We start from the raw sequence: 10,913 nt of genomic DNA, 5'->3' as shown, positions 1-10,913 counted from the left end.
GGGAGGGAGGAGTGAGCTGGACTCATTTGAAATGCTGCCACATGGGCTGGAAATTTTGGTGAAATCAAGTGACCAGAACTTTCTAACTAATGTTATTCTCCTTGACAGGGAATAATGGTTTCAGCTGTGGCTGCATCCCCAGTTGGGGTGCTTTTTTTTGGGGGGGGTCTAATTCTTTGCTTGAAAGAAAACCCACTGTAGCTTCATGTAGGGAACTGTGTCTTTGACCTGCCTTACAGTTCTGTCTTTACTTCAACCAACCAAAACCCCATTCCCCTCTAAGAAGACACCTAGGGCAGATCATTCAAAGGCTTTTAATAAACAACTTCATTATAAAAAATGCTTTCAATTGGAAGTTCATTTTGCAAGAGCTGATTTTAGTGATGAACCATACATTTCCTAATGGCACTTAATTACAATTTAAAAACCTTGTTTACAGCCCCCAAAATACTCCATTAAAAGAGGTTATTCACTGTGTGTAAAAGTGCTAGAAAGTTTGTTTTTTAGAAAACCAGTTGAGCTTTAACAATAGGAAGTTTCTGGCTCTGACAGCTGTTGCTGCAGGGAGGGAGGTCAGGCACAGGGCCAGATCCAGCACAAGAAGGGACAGCATGAATGGCAGCCCTGGGGAAGGACACCATGGTTCTGCCATCCACTGCCAGGGCTGAGACCCCCTGCAAACCCTTCACCTTCCAAGAGTGTGTTTGCTGTCTCCTGAGGCAGATGGCAGAGCTTGTGCTGGGACAGCCCTGCCTGGGAGAGGGTTCTGAGTGTGACTTGTGGCTGCAGAGGCCATCTGATAGCTTTTTCTTCAGCAGCACTTTAGGAGCTTGGCTGCTCCCAGGGATGAGTCTTCATGGTTCCACCGGTTCCTTTTGACCAGCTCTTGGAGCACCTCGGCAGGCAGCTCTGTGTTCTTCATCAATATCCTTGCTTAAGGAAAACACTGGTACAAATGTTACAGAACAACCTTTCTGAAAAATGGTTCCTAGGTATCAGGAATCACTAGAGTGGGAAAACCCCACAAAGCAGTCAAGGCTGAGGCACTCAGTAGGGTGAGGAGAATTCAAACTCCAGAGAAGCTTCTAGCAGAAGTTCTGGGATGTGGTTGAGTGTGCAGGGTGAACCTGAAGTGGGTTGTGCTGCTGAGGGCCATAAGCAAACCTCATGTGTTACCTTCAAGTGCAAGACACTGACTACAGAGGGAAAAGGGCTGCAGGTAGTACCTGGTCTGTTCACCTGGATGCTGAGCCAGCCAGGCTTGTGTGCTGGGTGCTGGAGACTGTCCCTCTCCATGTCCTGCAGGCCTCAGAGCTGTCCCTTATCCACTCAGTAAATTCCGTGCTAGAGCTGGTTATCCACTTGCATAGTAGTTTAACACAAAGACACAGTTCATGAACAGAGGGTGAGACTGAAGGTGAAGACAGCTGTGAAAGTGATGGATGGTTGGTTTGTAACAAGACACTTTTAATGTGGAGGATTCTTCCCGTAAATGAAAATGAAGAGCTGACCTATTTAAGAGTGATAAAAAATGGGATTCCAGATTCCCTGGGTTTTCTCTTTTGCAATGCATTTAACTTTCCTTGTCACTGTGATCTCCTGATACAGAGAAGCTCCCTCTGTGTCATGTACTCCCTATTCATGTGCTGGTTGTTTAGCACTGGTGGAAAGGACGACTCAGGCCTGGCTTCAGCTACAAGCACACAGCAAGGAAGATGTTCCTCTTACAGCCTACCTGTGTGCATGGAAATAGAATGTACACTGGACAGGAAAGCCAAGCTCAGCTGGTATGTGAGGAGCAGAATGTGATCTGTTTTCTAGTCTCATTTCTGATCACCAGTTCCATTTTTGCTTGACCTGTTCCTGTGCCAGTCTGAAGCACTCAGTGGCAAGTGGTCTGTGGGACCATGTGGAACTGACTCTGGGTACAGATTGCAGACTGCAGCGTGGGAGAAGAGTCCTTACCTGGAGCCACAAGAATGGCTGGAACATGCAGAAGGAATCCTAAAGGATCCCAGTTATTCAGCAAAGCAAGTCTGTCACTGGGTGCAGGGAACAGCCAGAGATGAGTGTGCATGGGAGTGTGCAGCAGGGACAGCAGAACCTGAGAGGATCTGCTCACACCAGTGATGCAGTGGTGATGGGGAATGGGAATAGTGGTCCTGTAAGGCAGTTGGGTCAGTGGTAACAGCATCTCCCTGGGCAGCTTCCAGCTGCTTTCCAAGGCAGGCTCAGCATGGCTGTGGCTTGTTACAGGGAAAAGAGCATGGAAAAGCTGAGAGTTTGCAGGGCTGGGGACTGGGGTGAAAACAGTCTGGACTTCCCCAGTCCTGGTCCAGCAGACCAGGCTAAACCAAACTGCCTTGTCTACCATGCAGGGGTTGGGCAGGATGGGATTCAGAGCTTCACATGGCAATTCCATCTCAGAGAACTGGGAAAAATACAAGAATTTAGTTATGGAAAAGAAGCAAATTCAGGATGAGGATGGAAACCTGAAGTGGTTCTTTTTGAGCCATTCATCCACTTCACTCTGGTGGCAGAATATCTCCAGGGCTTGGGCAGGCAATTAACTGAAGATAGGCACCCGAGGGAGAGCTCAGTCAGCCTGACTAACTAGGATTAGAGAGGATAAGCAAGAAGGTAGGGTGGTGGGGAAAGCATCTTTGAAGATTTCTTTGTGGAAATTTTAATTGCAGGCAGCAGAAAATGCCTCCATGGGGTTGTTCTGTCCAGACAGCAAAGGTGGTGCAAAGGCAGAGAAAGGAAATGGAGATTTTTCAGTGAACTGCAGGAAGTCTTCCAAGCAGCTGCTATTCACCTGTCAGCAAGGAAGGAATTAAAGAACAAAGAACTGAGCTCACAACAAAAGTACTGGGATTCCAGTTGAAGTGACACCATTTTTCAGCACTGAGGCTGAGGAGCAGCCCTGTTGTGCCACAGAACAGGGTCTGTCACGACGTGGTGCTGGGTGTGCTGTCAGGTGAAACTCAGTGGAAGCAAATGCAGGTAACATGTTGTACCTTCCTACAAATGGATTTTGAGAGAGCTGTAATCCCGTGGGGGAAAAGATCTTCAGCCTTTCACAGGGCTCTGGCAATGTGAGCCTAGAAAGACAGGCAAGGTGAGTTAACCCTCTGCTGCCAGGGAATGGTTTGGCTGTTTGCTAACTGCAAGCTGGACTTATGTCTAGTGGGATGTTGTTCTTGCCTTTTTGAGACTCTAGGGCCTGACTTACCATGGCTGCCAATCCATGTCCTGTCTTTTGCTGACTAGAGCTCTGTGGGTTTGTATCTTAGTTGTTCCTATCGCTCTTGGACACTCCCCAAGTCAGCACACTAAAATATTTCTTTACTTAACTAAACTTTCCTGACTAATTGTTTGCTGTAGTCATTCCTCTTGGGCTCAACCTGATGCTACTTGGCTGATACAGGCTTGCCAGGAACAGATCCCAGTGGGGTGGTTTGCAGGCTCTGCCTGGCTGACTCACAGTCATGTCCTATACCTGCAGCCCTGAACTCATGGTCTAAAAATCCAAACCCAAACCCTTTCTGGAATGAAACCTTTTTTTCTATCATGTAACCAGCACAGTGACTGCCACTGCCTCATGCACAAAGCTCTGCACATACACCACAGAGCAGATTCCAGGCTGTGCTGCAGCATTCCTCATGACAGCGTGCCAAGGTTCTCCTTGTCCCTTACCCCCAGTTGTGTTGGCAGGAGTTTGGCTAAGCCAACTTCACTGATTTTCCTAACAGCCTTCCATAACGGACTGGGATTCTCAAGTGCTGTAGCTTAGATGCTCAAAGTTTTTTCTTACAAACAGGTAAAAGTTGTTCACTACAACATAATTTGTTCTGTGAATTGCACACTTGCTGTTTCAATTGCAATTAGTCTCATTATAGAATCATAGAATCAACCAGGTTGGAAAAGACCTCCAAGATCATCAAGTCCAACCCTACCGTGGTTACTAGACCATGGCACTAAGTGCCACATCCAGTCTCAGACTAGATTAGTTTTAGACTGGCTGATAAAACACTTGAGATTACAAACTGTTGTGGAACAGGAACTTTGAATCCATTTTCCTGTGCAAACACCTGGAATCGTCTCCAGTGCTGTCTCTGACATGTTGCCTTTGCTGAGTTAGACTTTGCCAGGTGATTGTAGTGTCAGAGTAGCTGTGGAAAGCAAATCACACATGCAAATCATAGCAAAATGAATTCCATTTATTCTTTGACAGACTACTGGTAGGAACAAGCTGCCTGGCTCTATGTTTAGCTACCACTGCTAAAGGAATTCCAGTGATGACATCTGTTCAGAGTACAATGCAGGCAGAAAGCAAGAAAGCTGAATGTTCTGCAGTGGGAGAAGGTGTGTAATGGCATTGCATAAATCTGATCATCCTCACAGGCAGTGAGTGATCAGCGCTGACCATTTCTTTCTCAAAAAATAATAATCCTCTCACCTGAAGACAGGGCTAAGGCTTGCATATCATTGATAACAGTGTGAAACTCTTTAATTTGCAAAGAGCAAAGCAATAGAAGACAGGCCTGAGGTATTCAGTGATGGTAAACAGACTGGCTGCAATGCCCTGTTTACCTTTGCTAGGTTAGAGAACAAGAAGGCACTCGTTGGACTTGGAAAGGCAACATTTTCCAGTGGAGAAAAGGAAAAAGTACTGCATTCAACTCGGGGAGATCATTGCCACAGGATATTGCTGAGGTAAATAAATCTTATATTACATTTTGATACAAAAGTCTTATTTGCAGCATTGCTGGCTAACCTAACACAACCAATCTATGTCCTGGAGAATCAATGGATTGCTAAGGAGTCGTTCTGGGAAGAATTACTAAGCTAAATTAAAAATAAAACTCTGGAGTAAAATGGAAGGGGGATAAGCCTGTGACCAAAAGAGGCACAGCTGCTGTCACACGTTTTTTAGCAGGAAGGAATCTGCATCGACTGAAGTGGATGTGCTCTGGGGAGACAAGGGAGGACAGCGTCTGCCTTCGCCCAGGGAGCTGAGATAACAGAGTAGAGGTAGATTTTACATTTTCTAGATTTATGGAGAACAATATTGACAGATTTACTGGTTTATATTGGCCTACAATGGTTTCTCTGTGCTGAGGTATGAGGCTCTGCCTGTCTATACTCATAAACACACAGCAATGCAGAGTGTGTGACCCCCATATGTCACCATCTGCAGTACAAGTGCCCAGGAAAACGGGAGCAGGGGATGATCCAGATGCTAAATGACATCAGCAGCTGGCTGCCACTTCCCAGTGTGACCCTTCTGCCCTGGTAGGTAGACAGCCTGTGGAAGAGTTTAAGAGGTGTGGGAGGGAGCAAGGGAAGCAGGGCTTCAACTTCAGGAGGGAAGGCTCGAGAAGCAGAGAACAAAAAGGCCAGTGGAACCAAATCCCAAGTGAAAGGGTGACTGCAGGCCCAAACCCTCAGCATTTGTTAGAACTCTTGGTGATGGAGGGAAATGCTTCAAGTACACTGATAAAGTGTACATGAAGCTGGGACCAATTTTTTCTCCCGATGCCTGGATGTTACCACCATCGAGGTTAAAATACACCTCTAGAGATTGCTTCCTGGATAAGCCAAAAGGGTGCTGACCTCACTGAATGGTTGTGCTGTGCTAAAAAAAACCCCTCAAACCCCAGAAATTCATACTCTGTTCCTTATCCCAAGGGAACCGATGGAGCAGGGCCTGCAGCCTGTTCTCACCCACGCCTGGCACACCAGTGCTCAGTGCCCCGAGCTCCTCGCCCGGCAATCGCACATGCTTTGGTTTCCAGATCTGTTTGCCTGGGGGAGATAGTTAAGAGGGCTCTGTCCATACACTGCACACCAAGCTAAGCTGTGAGAGCTGCTCCATCCCCTTCACACGGGATAGCCAGCGAGAAAACACGGGAAGCTGCTGCCTACATGGGCAGAGGCTGAAGTGGTCCGAGAGCAGTGTATTTCCCCATGGGGGAAGAACATGATAAGTGAAGAGAAATCAGTGCAACCTGACTTCGTTATGTAAACAGTGTTCTAGCTACACCAGAGATAAACCCAGTGTATTCTGGTGCCTCCTATTTTTTGTAATGGCAGAAACAGATTTGAGCTGTGTAAACAATGTCCACTGTAACCAGTTTAACCTAGCGGCTCCGTGAGGAAGAATGAGGTGATGTCGCTGAATTCGCTATGTAAACGGGATTGTGGCTTAACACTGATGTGGAGTAAGCTGTGTTGGGTGATGGGACGAGAGGTAGTGGGGAAGGACAGCCTCTTCCCCATTGGCTTCATACAGAGAGGGTATCCTGACTTCTTCTCCATGTGGAGGTGTCGGCTGGTTTGCCAGAATTGCAGTGTGGTAACATGAAATGGAAGCTGGACTCTTCAAAAGTTTAGCCCAAGATGAAAGAGTCTCAACTCCTTCTCAGGGACAGTCTCTTCCCAGAGAGGAACATAGCTCCAGGATTCTCAGGGAAGGTCAGTGCTAAGCGTGGCTCCTGATTCACAGATTAAAAATTAGATAAAATATATCCAGTCTATTAGCTGAAATCTTTCTGCTGTACAGGACTGGGACTTGCACAGGGGTATCTGCTGTTCCAGTCTACAAGTGCTCCCTCCGAGATCAGAAACCTCCTGTCTGACCCAGCCCTGCCAGAGCTTTCACACCCTCGGTGAAGGAAGAGTTGTGCGTTTTTAAGGCTCTCCATGCAAGGGTGACTGAAAGATCTGTTCTCCAGTGCTATTTCCAGCTTATTGGAATGCCTGGTGGAACCGTGGCAGCGTGGTTGTGCTCAAGCTGGAGGTGAAGACAGGGGGCAGTGAATGGAGGGGCCCAAAGTTCAGCGAGGCCCCAGCTCCAGGAGACTCTTGAGGTTGATGTTGCAAAGTGGTGAGCAGTGGCTGCGCCTCCCCCTGCGAGTAGCCCATGACCAATCCCCCTGATGATACAGGTGGATTGCAAGGAGGAAGATTGAGGGGGAGGAAGCCAAGAAGATGAGAGAAGTCCATGTTAGCAGCACAGAGAGCCTCTGAGAGGTTAGCAGGGCTCTTGGAAAGCAAAGCCTCATCCAGGGTGGGTGGCTGAGGCGAAGAGGACTGAGGCTCACCAGATGAGAGAGACAGGCTGCCAGGGAAGTCTGACAAAAAGCTGTCCACCTCTACTTTGGGTAGTTTCTCAGGCAAATATGAGGTAGATCCAAGCTGATACTTTGGAGGAGGTTGCGGTGGGGAGGAGATGGGAGAAGAAGACTCCAGAGGATAGCTCATTCCCATTGGAAGAGAATTAGGAACCAAAGAATGGGGCATCCCTGAGCTTGGCATGGTTTGGAGATGTGTGCTGTACATGCCCACAGGCAGCATGCCAGGGAAGCTCTTACCACCCATCATGTCTCTGGATGCCATGCACAGGACAGGACTCAGCTCTTCCTTCACTGCGACAGAGGAGCTGCAGCTGAGCAGACCAAGCATGTCCACTGGCTCCGTCTTAATCTTCAGCAGTTCCTGGGAGTGGCTTTTCTTCATGTGCCTGGTCAGGTGATCTTTCCTCCCAAACCTCTGAGCACAGTACTGGCACAAGAAGTCCTTCCGCCCTGTGTGCACCACCAAGTGTCTCCGCACGTCTTTCCGGGTGTAGAAGCGCCGATCGCAGTGGTCACATGGATGTTTCTTTTCCTTCGCCCCACCAGAGGCTCGTCTGGAATGAGCTTTGAGGTGCTCCAGCAGGACCTGGGTACTCTCAAAGGTCTGCAGGCACACCTTGCAGCTGAGGTCACCGCTGGCAGCCGCATGCATGGCCAGGTGACGCCTGAAACCCAGTTTGGTGTTGTAGTTCTTGCCGCACTCGGGACAGTGCAGAGCCTCCTTGTTGGGATCGTGGGTCTGGAGGTGGTTCCGGAGGTGATCCTTCCGGTGAAACATCTTCTCACAGTACATACACTGGTGAGGCTTCTGAGCAGAGTGCGTGGCCATATGCCTTTGGGGAGAAAAGCAGGAAAGGTGAGACAAGCACCCAGACCCTAAGGGAAGACACAGTACTTTTGCAAAGTTTTCCTTGTCTCCTACACTTTATGCCACATAAATCTCAGATGGCATTTTACTGGCACTAAATGACAGGCACAGGAGCACAGCATTTCAGGGAACAGCTACAGAGTGTGTCCCAGCGGTCCCAGAGCCTGTCCCAGCAGTGTCTGTCCTCCCCAGAAGGCACCACCTCTGCTCCTGCTCTCTCCTGAGGTGCCAAAGGGAAACAGGCAAAGAAAACCTTGGGAGTCTGTGACACAAAAAACTTGTCTGCAGGTGAGACAGTTTCAGGTGATCAGGAGAATCTGACTGTCCACAGTCTGCTGACAGCCTCTGTAGGCTGGTTTCACCTTGGTATCTCATACTCTCTGTGGTTCATCTAGTTTCAAGTTCCCAGTGATCATACATACATAAATGGAACTCTACTTCTTCATGCTGCCATGGAACTATCCCTGTGGTTCCACTGAGAGGCAGAGCTATGAATGCAAATGCTATTCTCACTTTTCATTTTGCTCTTTAATCTGAAAACTTCACTTTTTGCTTCCGTTTCCTCCTTAGTAAAACAGAAAACAGCTTGAGCTCAGGATAAAGCACGATCTGAGATTCTCTGGAAGGCGCTGAAAGAGACACCAAGTATGGTAACGTCTGGGACTCAACTGCCTTGCAAGGCAGAAGGGCATTCCCCCTCCTCCAGCTTCTCAGAAATTCAAGCAAAAAACACCCAAGGGAGGGAGGGGTTTTCCCCTCTTTCCTGCTGGGCAGAGGCACTTGGCAGGTACCTACCTATAGAGCTTGTACTTAGAAGCAAAGGCCTTGCCACAGTGCAGCTGGGGGCAGTTGTAAGGTCTCTGCTCGGAATGGGAAAGTGTGTGAGTTCTCAGCTTGTCCACGTGGGGGAAGGAGGACTCTGATAGTTCACACTGGCATTTTCCCTGACTTTCGGTCTCTTCACCTCGTGGTCTGGGGACTAATTTCCAGCCTGTCTCTTCCTCCTCCTGCTTTGCATCTTGAATCCAGTTGGGAACACTGGGAAAAAATGCCGTCATGGCAGGTCTAATAGAACACGGCCATGTCAAGCAGAACTCGAGCCTGCAGGCGTCTCCCCGTGGTGTCGTCCCGGTGCAGTTTCTGTTGGAGCCTTCTGTGACCAAACTGCTTTAACAGCAAAACTTCTTCATCTGAAATCACAGAATGTTGGTGTTGAGACACTGCATCCTTCACCCATGCACACAAACATTTAACAAGCATTATAAACACTCTCAGACATGGGGAACTCCCAGCTCCACAGTGTTTTCCTTCCTTTTCTCCTTTAACCTGTTACCTGGATAAAACTCTGTCAAACCACTCCTGAACTGTGTTTTTTTGCAAGTATTAAGAGCCAGAATTACCTGTTACATGCATTTTCTCCTGAAATACTGTAGGTAGGTGTCTCTTTCTAGCCCTAAATACCTTTCCCCATGTGTTTTGTGGATTGCTTCTCATCCCATTTTTTCATTGTCACTTCCTCCTGGTCTTTGCTTACACAGAATTCCCTCCTAGAGCCTCTCAGAGAAACTAAGATTTCTCTTTCCTTTATTTTTTCCATCCATTCTGCTACCTGCAGGCTGCACTAGGTAAGATCATCTCCAAGCAAACCAATCTGAACCACCACATGTGGATGAACAAGGATGGGGAAGAAAACTCAGTTACAAGCAACATCACACCTATTTCAGGAAGGCAACAGCTGCTGCTCCTCTTCAGGGTGGGATTACTCAGTGCATTCTCACTTTTCAACTATGGGGCAGATTCTGCCTCTCTGGATTAGCAAGTTTTCTACAGTAATGAGCAATTTTTAATCCTTTTTCTTTCTCTGACGCTCTCGGCCATTAATAATGGAAGCTCAAACTGTTTCCTGTTCAACAAAATAAACCTCCTGTAAGCTCTGCTGGCTTTCACCTTGATGAAAAACTACATCAATCTCTCTTAGCAGGTTGTTTCCGAGATGTGTGTTGCTGCAGAACCAGGTTTTTATGCAGTTCTGCCACCACCTCAGCTAGGAAATGGTTAGCTGACATAAAAACGTCTCTTTCACTGAATTTAGCTGCCTGAGAAGCTCTTCTTAAAATAGCATCAAACCCTCAAGCTCTTTCTCACTCCAGGGTTGCTTCAGAGGAGGAACTTCCTGCTGCACACTGACACGAGTGCCAGTTGTGGGCAGGATGTGCAACTGCCAGGGAAATAACCAACCCTGGTAAGAAAGCGCACATGGAACGTTGTGGAGAGCTGAAACAGCAGTAACTGTGACTGCAACATCCCCCCCAAGACCAGGGATGGTTCCCTCAGGGTGGAAAACACTGGGAAATGGGATGACTCCAAGAAAAATGTGTCACTATGAGGTTTGGAAATGTCCATTAAGAACAGAACTTGGCTTTGTGGAGGCTGAATCTATGTGGGCAGAGCAGAACAATAAAGGAGCAAAACTGCTGAGGTGCCACTTTGGGACAAGCCAGAGTGGTGTGACAGCTGCTCCAACCCCTCAGGATGCAGGAGGTCAGAGCAGCCTGTCTTTCTGAGGGTCTACAACCACGGATATTTCACCTCTCTATGAGATACACACTGGAAAAACACCTAAGTACTCCCCACCTCCTACTCCAGAGCTGTGCAGGTGTCCTGGGAGTCTCTGCCACTTTTACCCAGTTGCTCCTTTCCCTCAGCCATCAGGGCCAGTTTCAAAGCTACCTGCAAGAAGGCAGAGTTGGAATTTTGACATCCTTCATGCATTTCGGGATAAAGCCTTGAGCAACCTGCTCTGGTGGGAGGTGTCCCGAGACATACAGGTGAGGAGATGCTGTCGCAACCACCCGGCAAACGGCGGAGGCGCCGGGGGGTGGCCGCGAGTTGCCCAGGGCAAC

General features: G+C 48.2%; 1 protein-coding gene across 1 annotated transcript; it reads right to left on the bottom strand.

Annotated features, from left to right (window-relative positions):
- Positions 1 to 6,753: 6,753 nt before the first annotated feature.
- Positions 6,754 to 9,068, bottom strand: PLAGL2 (pleiomorphic adenoma gene-like 2). Its single transcript, XM_009083857.1, has 2 exons — positions 8,806 to 9,068; positions 6,754 to 7,975 (listed from the first exon to the last, which is right to left on the bottom strand). The coding sequence occupies exons 1-2, from the start codon at positions 9,066 to 9,068 to the stop codon at positions 6,754 to 6,756; spliced, it is 1,485 nt and encodes a 494-aa protein (XP_009082105.1).
- Positions 9,069 to 10,913: the final 1,845 nt, after the last annotated feature.

This window comes from Acanthisitta chloris, unplaced genomic scaffold (assembly GCF_000695815.1).
Source record: "Acanthisitta chloris isolate BGI_N310 unplaced genomic scaffold, ASM69581v1 scaffold18850, whole genome shotgun sequence".
NCBI classification, from domain to species: Eukaryota; Metazoa; Chordata; class Aves; order Passeriformes; family Acanthisittidae; genus Acanthisitta; species Acanthisitta chloris.
The sequence above is the reverse complement of the archived record's forward strand: the minus strand, read 5'-3'. Positions and strand labels throughout refer to the sequence as shown.

Bases quoted from the DNA above. Each gene is read 5' to 3' on its own strand.
- PLAGL2 (XM_009083857.1), bottom strand. From the start codon at position 9,068: ATGACGGCATTTTTTCCCAGTGTTCCCAACTGGATTCAAGATGCAAAG. The intron at 7,976-8,805 runs GTAGGTACCTGC...TTCTCCCCAAAG, and splicing joins TCTAAGTACAAGCTCTATAG to GCATATGGCCACGCACTCTG.